Here is a 17,495-nt window from a genome sequence, read left to right on the forward strand (position 1 = left end):
CCACTGACAGTTTACCAGCCCCTACTGGGTCATTTGGGGACAGCAAAGGTGACGCCTAGGTCTCAGGGTCCACTGTATAAAAGCCTGTTTGCCTGTATCTGGCCCCATCCAAATCCGGAGTCATGCCTGCTCAGGTACAGTTACTTACCATGAAGACAGGAGTGGGAGGCGGCAGGCAGACAGGGCCTGAAGCTCCCGGCAATGAACACAGCAGTTCACAGAAGCATAGGGAAGCATAGCACGACTAAATTCAATGTTTTCAGCATAACGAAATCACCTTTAATATATCAAATGCATGAACAAAACTACATAGACATAAAACCTTAAGATCCGACCGTGACCCTCCTAAGACGGTACAGTAAGTGAACAGAGCAAGACTCTGCATTGAATATCAGTCTCAGTATGAGGGCACTTACAGGGCTGACAGACCAGTGATCCTGGGGTATCTGGAACAGACAGTACCCCAAATTACAGCTGAAACACTGAAGGCAGGTGAAGCTCCCCGCCTCACTCAATGTGCGTGTATTTAGTGCCACGGAACAACAGAACCTAATGTTATAAGCCAAACGATCGCATTCATCAGGAAAAAGACACAAATACCAAACAGGATTTCTTACAATAAACTTGATTTGTTTCTGTCAGACGCTGTGTCCTTGTACTTGCTTTTCTATTTTTACAACGTAATTTGGGAAGACATCTAAGAAAATGCCAAATGTCTCTTCGTTCTGGCTCGCTAATAGTGGTAATCAGTGTTCTCAAAAGCGCAGATTCATCGCCATGGCTGCTTCCAGGTTGAAAACTGCTGAGTCACGTTGTGGGGGGTGGCTCCTGATAGTGCCTGTCTGGAGAGACTCCTGCCTGACCTTCCTCCCAGTGCCCCGGGCTGCTCCTGCCACAGAAGCAGAGGGCCAAAGAGGGCCGTGCACCTGGGCCCCAGTCTTGCTGCACCACAGCTATGGGTGCATTTTGTTCTAATGAAATGGAACTTCATGCATCTGCCTTCCCTGCCTTAAAGGCAAAATGGGGGTCAAATCTCTCCGAGGAAAACAACTTTAAAATTCAAAGCAAGGAAGCATATGCCAGCACACTTGGCATGGAGTTCTCTCGAGGCCTCCCTGTCTTTATGGTCCGACAAACGGCACATTTCTGATCATAAAGGTCTTTTGTTGTAATGCCTGACTGTGGCCTGTGTGGCCCTGAGATAGGGGTAGAGGGTGCTGCTGAGCTGTCTCTCAGGGCGCCAGGGGCTTGTGATCTTTATAACACCGTGATGTCTGAGCTCCCAAGGGATGTGGAACCCAGCCTTTTGCAAGCAGACTGTAGACAAGAAATGCTTTTTGTGTGACCCCATCAAGTTTGTGTCTTCATAAAGGAATAGAGAGTAAGCCTAATAAATAATAACATAGAAATAGGCCAATATACAGAATACCTTCCACTATAATAGTGCAATATTAGAGTGAAATGCAATGTTCTATTAACTTCTATATGAAAATTAGAGACATGAATCAAAGAAAAATAGCATTGCCTGTGGTCAAGTTCTAACCATGATGTTAACAGTCATAAAGCTGGAAAAAAATATTTTTGAAATTCAATTTTTATATAAACATGTTGTTTTCTTTGCTGCACTTTCCTCCCCTTTTAACCCCTAAAATCTCTAAATGTTTCCATTTCAAACTCTCTCTAGGATCACACCCAGAGCTGACATTACAAACACTGCCTTACACGCAGCTGACTCCACAATTCTTTCTGACCTCTTTTTAGGATCTCACTAAGCATCTGTGCCTTAATATACGTGAGGCAAAATGTCAGACCTGGTGAAATGTGCTGGATGTGAATGTTGTATGTCTGACAATGTTAAGAAATTACATTAAACTTCTTAGTGAAGATGACAGTGTTTGGGTCATCGCAAAAAGGATTTTTTTTAACAATAGAAAAAAACAGAAATATGAGCTCTGAGATATGGGATTTGCATCACTAACCTGGTGGTGCCACTGTGGAGCTGGACAGGGAGGGTCAGAATGAAGAAGATGTGAGGACAGAGGCCGCCGTGAGCTGATAGATACGGCCACTGGCTGTTGCCTGTGGAGTTCCTAACTCTCACTGAGGACACTTCATGAAGAAGCCCTCCACTTCCCACCTGGAAGCAGGCCATGCCCTGGTGCTGCACAGCTCTCTGATGACCTGTGCCCTGCAACTCCTATATCTCGCTTGTCTGCTGGACCTCTGGCTGGAGTGACCCAGGCATGCCAGTGAGTCAGTACCAGGACTGGGGCGCTGGGCCTTGGGAAACTGCCAGGAGCAGGATTGGGGAAGAGACCCAGCAGCTCTGGGAGACCCACGGGGCAATTGTTATTGGTTGTTTTTCACTCTTTGAGCTCTTTACACATTTGGGGGCCCCCACCCAGCTCCCAAATAAATCCACATGAAGTCTTATTATTACTTATAAATGTCTGGTCTTTGCTTGGCTTGTTTCTAGCCAGCTTTTCTTAACTTAAATTACCCCACCTCCCCTTTGACGCTGGGCTCTTTCCCTTTCTTACGCCTGTAGTCTTCCTTTCACTCTTACTCCATGGCTGACTGTGTAGCTGGGTGGCTGGCCCCTTCTCTTCTTGTTCCTTGATCTCTCCTGCTTCTTTCTCTTTTTATGATCTGTCTGCCAGACCTGCCTATCCTTTCTTCTGCCTTGCTATTGGCCGGTCAACTCTTTATTAGACCAATCAATAAGGTGTTTTAAGCAGGCAACGTAACACAGCTTCACAGAGTTAAACAGATGCAACATAAAAGAATGCAGCACATCTTTGCATCATTAAACAAATGTTCCACAGCATAAGCAGATGTAACGCACCTTCAATTAATAGTAATAGTCTAGAGCAGCCAATCGGCATTTGCCTCTTGCTTTCCATCTTGCTCTGATTAGAACGAGAAACTGATCAGCTCTACGTTTTACAAAACAAACCCCACAATACGGTGTGTGAGCAGCAGTCAGGGGCCAAGGGTGGGACAGGTGTTGTTAAATAATTAAATATCTGGGGTCCCCCCGCCCGGCAGCAAATTCCGGCGGGTCCCGGCGGTGGCGGCGGTGGCGGTGGCGGTGGCGGCAGGTCAGACATATAAACACAGGAAATAGCTATATAAGAATTTATTAACAAGGAGAGAAAGAAATAAAGGGAAAGAGAGAGAGAGAGAGGGAGAGAGAGAGAGAGAGAGAGAGAGAGAAGGGGGAGAGAGAGAGAGAGAGGAGAGAGAGAGGCAAAAGCCCCGTGTGAGAGGAAAAGCAGAAAGAGAGCGATGTCAGGGCGGGGTCAGGAGTTAAAAGGAGTGGGCGTGGCTAGGGCAGGGACCAAAGGAACAACATTCCCACATCTTGCTTTTAATAAAAAGCAAATTAGACACTCCAGTTTGAAGGAATTGGGGCGGCGAATTGGGGCAGCTTCCGGCTGATTGTGGGCGTCGTCTTTGGGGGGGCGCGAGAGAAGGCTGGGTGCTGGGAACATCCTGGCATAGCTGGTCTCTTTGCTTTTGACCGATGTCTGTGGCATGGAACTGGTATCTCTTATCCTGTTTAAGGTATTGGCAGAACAAAGTTAAATTAAGGGGAAAAAATTTTTAGGACCAGGGGATTGAGGGGGTATCTGACCTGTTTAAGATGGATTCTTTAATTCGGCTCCCTGGAACTCACGAGAACTCCTTGGATTTGTGAAAACAGAAGTTTTAGACACATAATGACTGTAGCATAAGAGATAAATTTGGTTTGAAATTTGTTTGGTGAGGTCACTTTGCAAAACCTCTCAGCTGTCAAACTGTCAGAGATCTTTGAGAAGGATAAGATTTTACTTGAGTTACTGATTAGAAAATAACAGAGAACTTACTTGGTTGGCACCCAGAGCTACTCTTTTTGGGTCCTCCATGGTCGCTGAAGGTTGCACTTGAACTTTGTTGTTTAGCACAGGGCCTGCCAGGCTCCAGAATATCCTGTGGGCTAAGAAATCTGTAGGAAGACAGGCCTACCTTGACCTGAGCAGCTAGGCTGTCGATTCCAGTGATTCCGTCCACGTCTAGAGGTCTTTACTTCAGATGAAAGGCAGGTTTGCCCAATGGTCAGCGCTCTGCAGTTGAAGGATGTTGTTCTGCGCATGTCTGTCTTTTGTCTTCTTTGGAGGGAGCAGAGAGCTGCTGCTAGGAGCCAACCTGTCTCTTTTTTATTGTTGTGAAAAGTTTTTTAAAAATTAAATACTTAAATATTACATCCCCCAGATCTCTGAGCAGTTGAGGGCTGTTTATCAGGTATAACTATAGTATAGAATTCGTTTGGAAAGTTGGGTCTGAGCTTGACCGCACTGGCTCTCAACAGGTAAGATTTACATTTGTAAAAAGGCAGATAGAGGGAAAAAACTGCTTGTAATTAGTGGCAGAACTGACAATGGTAGAGAACAGCTTAAGAGACTTAAAGGTACATAGTAGTTTAAAATATATGTATTATTATGTATAGAAAGAGTGTACGGGAATTGGGCAAGTGGACAACTCTGATGGGCCCTATCAGAGACATGCCATTGCTCAAAACACATGTAACAGAGTTAACAGGAGGATTTTAGTGAAAACCGGGTGAGAAGGCAGGGTAAGACTGGCACCAATTGTTGTTAAATAATTAAATATCTGGGGTTTCCCGCCCGGCAGCAAATTCCGGCGGGTCCCGGCGGTGGCGGCGGTGGCGGTGGCGGTGGCGGTGGCAGCAGGTCAGACATATAAACACAGGAAATAGCTATATAAGAATTTATTAACAAGGAGAGAAAGAAATAAAGGGAAAGAGAGAGAGAGAGAGGGAGGAGAGAGAGAGAGAGAGAGAGAGAGAGAGAGAGAGAGAGAGAGAGGAGAGAGGGAGGCAAAAGCCCCGTGTGAGAGGAAAAGCAGAAAGAGAGCGATGTCAGGGCGGGGTCAGGAGTTAAAAGGAGTGGGCGTGGCTAGGGCAGGGACCAAAGGAACAACAACAGGGACACCAGGGAAAGAGTTCCTCGATAGTTCAGTATCTTTACTGTAGTGCGCCACCACCTCAGCTATCAGTGCACAGAGCCTGCTCACACAGACGACAGCCGTTCGGTGACCACAGTTGTACCAATGACACAGTTTTCGGTGACATCACTAAACTAAGTAATCTAGTTAGCTCGTTCTCCTTAAGATGCCATCACGCTGACAATCCTCTAAAATACGGGCGGTGTGGCACATACCCCTGCTGAACAGCCTGGTGGGGTACAACAGGAATGTGGCCTTCTACAAAATACCTGGGCTTCTCCAAAGCACTGTCTCTGCTGCCATTCTCCTGCTGGGTGAAACCGGCTTCCCCTGAGCCCATCAGTACACTCACTGTACTGACAGTACACAAGGCTGAGGAGCCAAGTGAGAGTTCATGGGGAGGTGCCATTTAAGCGCTTCTTAGGAGTAGGTTAGAAATCCTAGGTCCCTGTGGTCTGAGCCATCTCATCTAGGCCAGGGTTACTCGTTACTGTCAGCCTCGGCTGAGACCCCAGGTGATGTCAGTGAGCATGGCTGGCCCAGCACACAGGGAGGAACAGGGTGGAGCTTGCTCAGGAGAGCAGACCCTGTTTCTCTTTGGTTGTAAAATAATGGCTTCCGGGTTAGTAAAGCCTTGCAGTGCCTTGGGAAGGGGGCTAAGAGGTCACCTGCTGAGATTCCTACTCTCTACAAAGAGAAAGGAAGAGAGCCACGTTAGCAAAAGTTCCACCCATACAGCGGGTTCTTATTTCTTCACAGCCAATCTTTTAAGGTAAACCCAAGATGAAGCAGAGGCCAAGCACAAACTGTCTGTTCTGCCTCTAGCACTGACTTCTCATTCCCAGCACCCCTCCTAGGCCTCCACTCTCTCCCTACTACAAGCTCACTGAGTTGGCTGAGACCATGGACTAACGGAACTGGGCAGGTCAGTGTGTGCATCTCAGTACCCCCAGGCTTTTCCAGACGCGAATTCCCCAAGGCCTCAGATTTCCTCGCTGAGACACAGTGGTGGCATCTATTTCAAAATTCTGTCAATAACAGCACAGCAGAGCTTGGTGTCTCCCCACAGCGGTGCTCTGCAGGTGTGAGATGTGTTTCCACTGAAGACCAGAGAAGAGCTACATTCCACATTCAACTATAAGCGAGGCTGTAAGGGAACGTGACGCCAGAAGGAAAGAGGCATGTGGATTAAAAGGCAGCTTAGATGGTATGCCTAGGCTTCGGTCCCCAAAACGAATCACAAGGAGACAGCAAAGCTGCTGTCTGGAACCTGAGGTAGCAGGGAGAACACTGTTCTCATCAAGACAGCCAGAGTGGGGAGGTTTGCCCCGCCCCGTTGGGGTTCACATCTGTTACATAGCATCCTGAGATGGTCTGTGCATCCCCTTCTCACGGGCAGTGTTTGGTGCCTGCTCCCCTCTCATAGTTTTGGCAGAGACCCGCCTGCCCACAGTAAACTGCCCTCACCAGAGTCTGTGCAAGAGACTGCACCATTTCCAGAACTATCCAAGAGGATGCCCACCACTGCTGAAGTGTTGGGAAAGAAAAGTGAAACCAGCACAGGCACGAGGAGACAGCTAATCCTTCACCACAAAGGGGAAGCAGCGGCCCACTGTGAGGAGAGCCACCCTTGGAGGCTGGGCGCTTGGGGAAGCAGCCGCCCACTGTGAGGAGAGCCACCCTTGGAGGCTGGGCGCTTGGGGAAGCAGCGGCCCACTGCGAGGAGAGCCACCCTTGGAGGCTGGGCGCTTGGGGAAGCAGCGGCCCACTGTGAGGAGAGCCACCCTTGGAGGCTGGGCGCTTGGGGAAGCAGCTCACTGCCTTGCCTGAGGAGTTTCTCTTTGGCGTGGATAAATCCCATTTCACTGGTCTCCATGTCATCATTCAGCACTGAAACAAAACCGGTTTAATAATTGTCATAAGCAATATTTGCATTGAATCTTTATTCTATTTACCCCAATTTTAAAAGGTATGTTTCCAAAGAACCAGTAAAATTGATTTATAGATTTTACTTGTCTAATTAGCCTGTGATTTCAGCGCATGCATGGCACATATCCAAGATGGAACGCACACTTTCCTCTTGTGGTATATTTGTGGTTCAAAACAGTCTGTCTATGCAACAACTAAAGTTATTCCAACAAAGTTTATTAATCCTGGACAAGGAAGAGGGGGCTGAGTGCTGACAATGCTCTCTCAAGATTTAACCACAGACCATATAGTGCCGAAGAAAAAGAGACAGACAGCTATAATGTGAAGACTGCCTGCCCACATTTACCGTGCAAAACCCACACCTACCTTGTCCCTCCAATGCGTCCTGCTCTGGCGAGCCACCAGGGCCTGGTTATACCATGGCGGCTGCATGTATCCTCCTTTCTACCCAGCTCCTAGGGTGCTGAGACTCGGCCACACAGGTCATGATGCCCACTCTAGAACATTAAAGACGAAGATAACCTGTGCCTTTGAGTTACTAGGGTCGGTGGTCACTGATTTAATCTTAAAGGTACAGTAAGTTACTATTCGTTTAAAAAAAAAAGCATCATTTTCAGAAACCCATTCTACACCTCTTCCTAAGAATAGTTTTTTGACAGCCTACAGAATGGAAAAAGACCTTCACCAACCTCACATCCGACAGAGGTCTGATCTCCAAAATACACAAAGAACTCAAGAAATTGGTCATCAAAAGAACAAATAACCCAATTTAAAAAATGGAGTACAGACCTAAATAGAGAACTCTCAACAGAAGAATCTAAAATGGCTGAAAGACACTTAAGGAAATGCTTCTTTCTGTTTACAGGGAATTTCCTTTCGAAGAGCGGCGCTGCCTGGGGAGATCATGAACACCGCAACATCCCATTCTCACAGCATTTGGGAAGGTGAATTTGATTAAAATCTACGTGTCGTCTCCACCTCTCCCGTCAGGCATTTGATGGTAAGTGAAACTAGCAATTGCCCATGCTGTGATCTCATTTGTACTGATTGACAGAGTCAGGTAAGACTGAAACACATTGTCCGGTCCAGGGAATCTTGAGTCTGGCAGCTGTCAGGACCAAGGCCGGCATCCGTGCTTGGCTCTGAATGCATTGTCTGCAAAGGTGTTTGGCTGATTCCCTCTGATGAACGATACAATAGAGGTCATGCCGCTAAATTTCTCTGGTGACAAGAACTTAAACTGACTTCACATCAGGGTTTCCCACATTGAAGTGACTTCTTGAATGAATAAATTCATGTAAGTGGAGACAAGGACACCATAGGTAACATCTGTCTTAGGCCCTGTGGAGTAGAGGTATCCTATGTACCTATGTGTTCTGGCTACACGGGGCAGAGAACAGGGACACTGAGGACACAACAGTGCTCTGTAGTGCCCCATCTCACTGTTCATGCAGACCAACGCCTGTGTTAGACACAGCAGAACTCACCTTTTAATTTATATTGAGAGCTGGAGGCGGATAGTGGGGTATTCAGTCCTGTTTGGTGTCCCTACAGCGATACAAAGGAGAAAGCTTGTGCAGGCGGTGTCTTGGGAGCTAGGGCTGCTTTCGTATCACCTGGAGTCCTGCCATATGCAAGGCTGCCTTTGGCGGCTGCTGAAACAAGGCAGTGGAGGTTTGTTAACTTTTAGATATTTATCTTTTCTTTTAAAAGGAACAGTAAGTTTGAAGAGTCTATCAGCCAGTAACTTCTAGAGCAGCAGAACTGAAGGACGAACACGGTAAAGGGGATTTATGGGGTTGACTTATCTGGTATGGTCTGGGGAGCCCAACAATGGTTCTTTATTCTCCAAGACTGAATACCAGGTAGCTGCTGTCGAGACGTGGGGTCTCCGAGGCCTCAGGATGGCACAGGAGGCCGGGAGTGCTCACAGAGCCACTGGTCCTCAGGCTGCCTTGGAGGGATGAGGAAGCAGGTTCTGGTGTCAGGAAAGATGGAGGAGGTGGTGATGGTGGTGGTGGTGATGGTGGTGGTGGTGGTGGTGGTGGTGGTGATGGTGGTGATGGTGGTGGTGGTGGTGATGGTGGTGGTGGTGATGGTGGTGGTGATGGTGGTGGTGGTGGTGGTGGTGGTGGTGGTGGTGGTGATGGTGGTGGTGATGGTGGTGATGGTGGTGGTGATGGTGGTGGTGGTGATGGTGGTGGTGGTGGTGGTGGTGGTGGTGGTGATGGTGGTGGTGGTGATGGTGGTGGTGGTGATGGTGGTGGTGGTGATGGTGATGGTGGTGGTGGTGATGGTGGTGGTGATGGTGGTGGTGGAGGTGGTGATGGTGGTGGTGATGGTGATGGTGGTGGTGATGGTGGTGGTGGTGGTGGTGATGGTGGTGGTGGTGGTGATGGTGGTGGTGGTGGTGGTGATGGTGGTGGTGGTGATGGTGGGCAGCAGCCATCAAGTACTTCACAAAGAAGCGAAGGAAAGAAGGCACAGAGCAAGCACTTTCCCCTCAGAGCCCCTCATAGCAGGGGTTGCCATATCCAGGATGGATCTTCTGACTTCTAATTAACGAATCAAGGAGATCTCTCACAGGCATGCCCAGAAGCTAGGCTAATCTACACAGCCCCTGTCAGGGTTTCCTAGAAGTGTGCCTCAAGATGATTCTAGATCCTGCCAAGTTGGCTATCTATGAGCCATCACAGGAGGCCTGTCAGACTTCACACTGAGGGGTTGTATGACAAACTGGAGCTGTTGTGATACTTAAAGTCAGGGTACAGAGTACCCCAAGTCAATAAAATCAGAGTAGGCCTGGCTGGGAGCAACCAAGCAGCAAACACTGAGACTTGGTCAAGAGGAACCAAAGAAAGCATTTCACTAAGGGTTTTTCAACACTCTGCAAGTCAACTGACAAAAAAAAGTGTGACTAGAGCCAGTTCTAGGACTCAGGGGACCAGTTAGTGTGACAGGGAGCTAGCTCTAGGACTCAGGGCAGTTAGAGTGACGCAGACCCAGCTCTACGACTCAGGGCACCAGTTAGGATTCTCCAAGGAACAGAACAGACAAGAAAACACCATGTATTGAAAAGAGATTTACTGGACATTTTTCAGGTGGGCAAACGATGGCCACCTCGTATAGGAGGCTGCGAATCTAGAAGTCACTTGATCCGTGAAGCTGGATGTCTCGGCAGTCCCTGTTTGGCCCTGGGGACCTGGAGGATTCCTGAATGCTGGTCTTCAGCCTCCGTGAGGATCCTGAAGAAGCAGGTTCCAACACAGGCAAGGACCAGATGAGCTTATCAGCCACAGTGAGGGAAGAGCTGTCTCCACCTTCCATGTCCTTTCATCTGACTGCCACTAGGTGTCACCCACACTCAGGGGGAGTCTTCCTGTTTTGAAAACCCTTCACACCCCTCACAGGAGTGCCCAGCAGCCTGTGTTTTAGTTGCTTCCTGAGGTAGTCAAACTGACAACCAAGCTTAGAGCTATCACACAAGCACGCCAACCTCGTAACAGATCCACTGCACCGCTTGACGGGAAAAGGAAAGGTGGATGGAATATGAGGAGCTAACTCAACGCTGGCTCAGGTTAAGAAGGTCCATGCGATGTGTCCAGGGCAGTGCTAGCCTGCAGTGAGGCGGTGAGGCAACTTTTATGGCCTGTAAATATTCTCACAACTTACTGAGGAAATAATAAGCGTAGTAAGTTTCAGCATTGCTACCTGAACAGTGGCTTCATGGCTCCCTTACCATGGACACCATAAACAAACGTTACCTTTGGTAGGAAAATTATAAACTTTTAACTATACTTGCCCTTTGGAATATGCCTCTATAAACACGAAGAAGTACACTATTAAATTGTCAAAGTTCATTTGGTATGTGAAACCCAATGATTCCAGAAGGAACACGACGAAGCTAGTCTGAAAGTATACAGACAGAGCAATGGCTCATGTCTGTAATTTCAATACTTGGGAGCTTACAGTCACATGACTGTAAGTGCAAGGTCACCTAACACCCATCTCACACAAAGACACAAAGTATAATAGAACTATAAAATCTGAATAAAAGAACTATGACGAATTACTTTAAAATAAATGAACATTAATTATTTTGGTATTACATTAAATATTTAATAATTTTATTTAAATTACAAAAGCCACAAACTTTTATTCAATTGCTTCAAAAAGAAGTCTAATTGCTTCAGATAACTGATACCCATTGCCTCAGGTCCCACACTTCTCCATTTCAGGGCTGCCATGGAGGTACATTTCTGAGTACAGATATAATGCACAAGATTGTGACTTCAATTAACTATAAAAGCCACCTCTAAAAGTCAAAGCTTTCTCTACTGACGTCACAGCTTGCTCTGTGTATGGGCAGCTCGTCAGAGGGTCACCAACAGGAGACAAGCTCTGTGAACTCTGTTAATGCTGGAGGGTACATTCATGAAAAGCCTTTCTCTATGAAACATGTCCCACTTCAGAAAGATTAAACCTAAGATAAAACTGCAAAGGTTTTTATTTTGTAATCAAGTCAATTAACTTTCATGTCCGGTGTTTAGGTGATTCTTTTAATTTCTCCCACATTATCAAAAAATCTTATTAATTCATTTGACCATAACCATAAAAAACTGTTTATTAAAATAGTTCATGATTCCAGGAGGCATTTGAGCTCTTGAATAAAAAGACTTACTTTTATAAGTCTAACTGTAGTAACTCTGATTTTTTGAATAGTTCTTTTACTAGCTAAAAACAATTGCAATTTTTAACTCGGGAAAATTCTGTTTAGAAAGCCAAAAGCTGTGATGGTTCTAAAAGCTCCCAAATATACTTTACTGATACTGAATCAGAATTCTAGTCTCTGCAAGGATGCTGCACAAGCGCCTCTTGAAACTGTCGTTGTGCGTCATGGTTATCAGCCAAGTTAGAAACTTTGTTTTTAGCGTTGGCTCTTTTCTTTCGTCGTTTCTACCTAAAAATTACTGTCTCTAGAGCAAATATGAATGCAACCAATGTTCTCCCTGGAGAGCTAGCTCTAGAGCAACTAATGATACAGCCCATGGGGAGAGCTAGCTCTAGAGCAAATACAGACGCAGCCAATGTTCTCCCTGGAGCTAGCTCTAGAGCAAATACAGACGCAGCCAATGTTCTCCCTGGAGCTAGCTCTAGAGCAAATGCTGATGCAGCCCATGCTCTCCCTGGACAGCTAGCTCTAGAGCAAATGCTGATGCAGCCCATGCTCTCCCTGGAGAGCTAGCTCTAGAGCAAATACCGACTTTCATCCTGAAGCTCACACTTGCCTACTGAATCGGTCACCCAATGTTCTTGCAGGATTTTAAACTTTTTCTTAAGAGTCCTCCTGAAAGCTTTGAAGTCTGCAACTCGGCTCGGATCTTCCCCAACGATCACATGAGACACCCCCTCAGATAAGCAGGACACTACCCTGGCTCCATGAAACCGCAGCTCGAGCGCTGTCACACCTAATCTCGTTGCTTCGATTTTGGAGCTCAAGTCGTTGACAACAGCATACAAGTCCAGATACACGGTGCAATGCCGAAACATACTGAGAGGAGAGTGATCCCAGGAATAGCGGTATTCTAGGTCGGCGATCACGGGGGCCATTTCTTCAGGAGTCTGCCGCTCCCTGGGTTTAATTCCTGAAAACACTTCTTTCAGTTGATCCAAATCTGTATCAACAAAATAGCTATCGCCATAGCAATCATATTCGCAGGCAAAGTGCTGCTTTGTTGACGGGCACATGTGAACCATGAAGCGAGGTTGCCACGGCACACACGTTTTTGTTTTAAAACACTCCAGCAGCCACTCGGGCTTGACAACATCGTGTTCGTCAGAGGAGATAATGTTCCTCACTCTGATGTTCCTGCACCCTGCGATCACACAGTATGTTTCTGGGCCTGGATTCTGCACAACGCAGCCACCAAGTTCTGCAATTCTGTTCTCCAGCTCAGGCTTGGGATAACCCTCCACCCCAGTCATAACGCAAAACTCAACGTCCTCAAATACGTTAGAAACCTTACTTACGTTAGAGAGGTTAGGTGCTTTCAAGTGTTCGATAATTCCGATGGTTTTCTTCATTTTGGAGACGGGTTTCCGCCTCTTTTCTCTAGGTTCGTCATCGTCGCCGACAAGAAGGTGCTTTGTGGCAAGCTTCCCGGATGCTCTCCCCCTCAGTTCTTCCAGGTCACCCAGGGTCATACACTCATGCCACTCCTTGTCATCTCTGATCTTCTCGATGCGTGGGAAGCGCAGTGTGGTCCCAGTCTTGTACATGTCACTGGGGACGATCTCTGCCGCCTTGATCTGGACAATCACGGAGTGATGGGGCTCGATGTACACTTCCGGCTTCTCGGTGCCGCATAAAATGCTACTCGGTGGAGATTTCTTATGGTAAGGCTTCCAATGTTTGGCCAATTTCAGGCCAAGGTCATAGAGCTCCTTCATGGTGTATCCTGACCCAACACGGCACAGAGTATGGAACACAGATGGCCTCTCACCGTGAGGCGGCGCCTCTGCCACCGCACACAAAAAGTGAGACATCATGCCGCCTCGAGAACCTTTACCCCAGTAGCCCCCCACAATTAAGAGATCTAATTCATCCATTAATCCAGTGACATACTCTGGTTTAATTTTTAGCCACCCTTCACCTCTTTTGTCTGGCTTGTAAATTGACAGAGGGTGTTTAACCATGATGCCCTCCTCTCTGTTATCAATGGCTTCATTTAAGGCATCCACCACCTCATTCTTCGTGTGAGCTAGCTTTTTCTGCACGATCTCTATTCGACCCTGGATGGGTGTCAAAGTATTGCTAAGGATCTCATATCTCTTCCTCAGGGTCTCACGCCCTAGCTTCTTATTATTAACCATCAACACGTCGAAGACACAGTAACATGTCTGCAGGTCGGAATCCTCCACCATCCTTTTGATGTCAAACTTGACCCCCTTCTGCATGAACGTCTGTGTGGTTGGGTTGTAGGCCATCATCTCGCCGTCGAGGATGCACTCTTGCACATCTGTCCGGAAGGCATTGTGGATGAAGGGGGTGAGGGAGCCTTCCTGGGGGGATGCGCCAAACTGATCGGTGTAGTTATAGCCGTTTCTGGAGAAGTACTGATACACTTCCCCATCTTTGTGCATCTGCATGCGTTCGCCGTCCAGCTTGGTCTCAATGTAGAAACTCTGCTGCTTCATGTCCTTTTCCACGCGCTCCACATCGGCTACGGCGGCTAGCATCGGCTTAAAGGCAGAAAAGAGGCTGATAGAGATATCACTGAGCCCTATGGAGGGGTCATGGAGTTGCTGGCAGACCTTCTGCAGATCCGTAGTGACGTTGTGCAACTCAACTGCGTCGTTATGAAAAACGTTAAGTATCGTTTGCTGACTGACACCAAGCTTTAAGTCTTTAATGATCATGCGGATCAGCCACTTTTGCTCCAGGGCTGAACTCTGTGATATCAACTGGAGAAGGCTCTTCTTTACTAGGTCTTTTCTTTTGCCAGAATTGTTGCTGGCGACTAAGTCCAAGAGTTCATTCACCTGCTGTATGGTTAAGCTTCCTTTCTGTAAGCACCGCGGCTTCAACACGAAGTACGCAATCATCGCAAAGTCCCCAGCATCCGTGCGAGCGCCACTCGGTGTTCGATAATTGAGGAGCTTCAGGGCGTCCTTGCCTTCCCTTGGTAAGTTCAGTAACTCGATGTAAAGCTTGGCAAGCATGGTTTCTTTGATACCATAAGCCATCCTCTCTCTCTCTAACTGAGGAAGAATAAGTCTCATGGCTGGGTAAAAGGAGTCCAGAACGTCCTTCTTGTTCTTATGAAGGGCATCGTGAAATTTCCTCCAAGAATCTAAAAATTCCTTGAAGTGCCTGATCTTCTCTGCACGGTCTTTACTTTTATGTATCCGCTCCAATGTGGAACATAAATCTGCAAAGGGGACATGAGCTGCGACGGTTTGTGAAGACTGTGAAGTAGCCATAGAAGGGGCAGCAAGTCCTTTGATTTGAACTGATAAAGCAAAGAGAGAGTAACTTTAAGTGGCAGTTGCAATCTATAACTATTTAAAACATTGAGCTTAGAGGGGCGATTTGGATCCCAATACCTATTCATAGTTGTCAAGGAAAGCAGGTCAATGCAGTAAATGACGAACCCACACGCAGCGGCGTTTCCTGCTGCCCTGACCGGCATTTCCCATCCGGTCTCAACAGCTTCAAAGTCCTGTAACTGAGCCCCATTTATCTTACATGTTAACATCACTGGCATTCTATCGCCTAAGTATTTAGCACAGAACACAAGAATACTCTTTCTAATAATGAAAAGTCGAGTGAGATGAGGTAAACTTTATTTCCCAGTCTCTGAGGAAAGTCTGTTATGCTTCGTTTTTCTTGGACAATCATACAGCACTCAAAACAAACGACATGCTGCCAGTGCCTTTAAGGAATCACTTGCTTGTTGAACAGGAACCTGATTTCTCAGGCATTCTGAAATCCAAATCATTGCTGACAAGACAAACCAACGTCTGCATCCATCTTCATTCCTTCACTGACGGCTAAGACAGCTCCTCTGCCACTCAAAACCAGCTGGAGTCCTGTCGCCATAACAGCCTCATTTTCACCTGTTTCTATCACAGTTACACAAATATCAATTCATTATTATAGCTCTTTTTGATTCTATCTTTGCGCTTGCTATTTCCCAAATGTTTGGTGATTACATACAAGCCAGACATTATGCTATGGCCAATATAATTCTGCTTTGCGGTAGCATATGTTCTATACGGAATAAAGAGTACAATAAGAGAAAGCTGTTAACACATTAAATGCTTAACAAAAAGAAAATTAAAACCCTAACAATCACCGCCCTTTCACCAAAGACATCTAAAATCAAGGAAGTAACTGAGTAGGGTCTAGAATGATTCCTAATATGGTTATACACATATGGAATTTGTCTGACATTTTAAATATCCCTGAAAGTTCTCTAGGGATCTATGTCAGTCACTTTAACATACTTTTTTAGTTTTAGCTTTGGGGCCTGTCCTGGAACTCACTCTTGTAGACCAGGCTGGCCTCAAACTCACAAAGATCCGCCTGCCTCTGCCTCCCGAGTGCTGGGATTAAAGGAGAGAGCCACCACTGCCCGGCTTTAACACGGTTTATATTGCATAACAGTCTAGCAAGTTTTCTAAAAGTGATTTCAAGCAAAAGGTAAGTTCCAGGTATCAAATCATGCCTCATCACGTGACTTCAGACAACAGCATCTGGGTGGGCAATGGTGATTATGAAAGATCCCACCCTCCACTTCTCCGCCCCACAAAGAAAAGCCTTGCACCAAGTGCTAATTTGTGCTATCCATGAGTATATTGCAGATTTGCTTGCTGAACTAATTACTAAATGCTTACAAGCGATTTGTGGGAAAGCACAAAGGACGGGGGCTGGGCTGGTTAAACACCAACACCAGCACAACTGGCTGCGGTTCTGCCCGCACCGGCAATAAGTCACAGCCAGTACTTGTGGCCCATGGGGGACAGCAACAAACCTCCCTTCTCGGTCTTATTTTTCACAGAGAAAACCCAGTTACCCGGTCGGTGAGATCAAGAGAAGCCCACCTGGGGCTGTAGCTCCTGACGTTTCTAACTGCATTTTCGTTGACTGCATCCCCTGCTGCAGCTGGCTCGCATAACTGACTGCACCACCTGCTTCTGTCAAAGGAGAACACGATGGTGCACAATCCCAGACGCCATTCTAACTCTAACTTCTACCCAACTCACATAAAACGAAGCATATTAAGAAATTCGTTCTGAATGCTCAAGTATAGGCACATTGTCTATAGGTCTATCTGCAGAATGCATGTGGTCTCTAACGTTTCCTCAACAAACCGGAGCAAGCGATTCAGGTGAGTTTATACTCACGGTGTGCTGCAGGAAACGGTGAATACACGCGCATCTTAAAATAACTATACTCACAGATAACAGGTTGCAAATTGCTCTAAGAACACACAACTTTTGCTCAATACAACTGCAAGGGAAGTTATATATCTGAATCTCTGCTTTTACCCCATCTCCAATTTTATTTTACTCTTTTTTTTTTTGCATTCTGAGGTTTGAGATAATGCTTTCCATTTGCAATAAGAAAAAAATTATGATCGTTGTAGATAGGCTTCAGGCGCTTAAGTTCAAACGCACTCTTACACTTTCTAACACTCGATAAAATCGACTACCACAAGCTCTCGAAGGCGCTCAAGCCGGTGCCGGAAAAATCAGAAAGACTGACACTTGTTACTTCAACGTCTGCTAACCTAAGCAACATGAGCGGCTGGGGTGGGAAGGGGGAGCTGTGTGCAGAGGATCACCGCCACTGTCAGAAGGGATGTAAGCAATTGGAACGAACATGATGCCATCCCTCGGTGGCTGCCAAGTGCAGGAAGGATGCCAGCCTCACCAGGACCTCGCCCGCCCACCCTCTCCCAGCCAGCCATACCTCCAGCCTCGCAGTACGCCAAGCTTCGCTCCGACCGGAAGCGGCTCTCACAGCAAGCCGGTTCTGCGTTTCCGCCAGCTGC

The 17,495-nt window shown here is 46.8% G+C and overlaps 1 protein-coding gene and 1 long non-coding RNA gene across 4 annotated transcripts; both read right to left on the reverse strand.

The window, feature by feature from the left end:
• Positions 1-6,786: 6,786 nt before the first annotated feature.
• LOC142857602 (uncharacterized) lies at positions 6,787-8,660 on the reverse strand. Its single transcript, XR_012911838.1, has 3 exons — positions 8,424-8,660; positions 7,303-7,433; positions 6,787-6,897 (listed from the first exon to the last, which is right to left on the reverse strand). It is a non-coding gene; the product is annotated as an uncharacterized LOC142857602 (long non-coding RNA).
• A 1,344-nt stretch (positions 8,661-10,004) lies between these two features.
• Lig4 (DNA ligase 4) lies at positions 10,005-17,495 on the reverse strand. 3 transcript variants are annotated; one of them, XR_012911840.1, is made up of 3 exons: positions 17,414-17,495; positions 12,129-14,948; positions 10,019-12,038 (listed from the first exon to the last, which is right to left on the reverse strand). XR_012911840.1 is itself a non-coding variant. In XM_075986128.1 (2 exons), exon 2 carries the CDS (start codon positions 14,917-14,919, stop codon positions 12,184-12,186), a length of 2,736 nt encoding a protein of 911 aa, XP_075842243.1. In that variant the 5' UTR covers positions 14,920-14,948; positions 17,414-17,495; the 3' UTR covers positions 10,005-12,183. The 3 variants fall into 3 exon arrangements, 1 of the variants encoding a protein (XP_075842243.1); XR_012911839.1 differs by having other exon boundaries at positions 10,019-12,083; XM_075986128.1 differs by having other exon boundaries at positions 10,005-14,948.

This window comes from Microtus pennsylvanicus, chromosome 9 (assembly GCF_037038515.1).
Source record: "Microtus pennsylvanicus isolate mMicPen1 chromosome 9, mMicPen1.hap1, whole genome shotgun sequence".
NCBI lineage: Eukaryota > Metazoa > Chordata > Mammalia > Rodentia > Cricetidae > Microtus > Microtus pennsylvanicus.

Excerpts from the sequence above, each read along its gene's own strand:
- Lig4 (XM_075986128.1), bottom strand. The coding sequence starts at position 14,919 with ATGGCTACTTCACAGTCTTCACAAACCGTCGCAGCTCATGTCCCCTTT.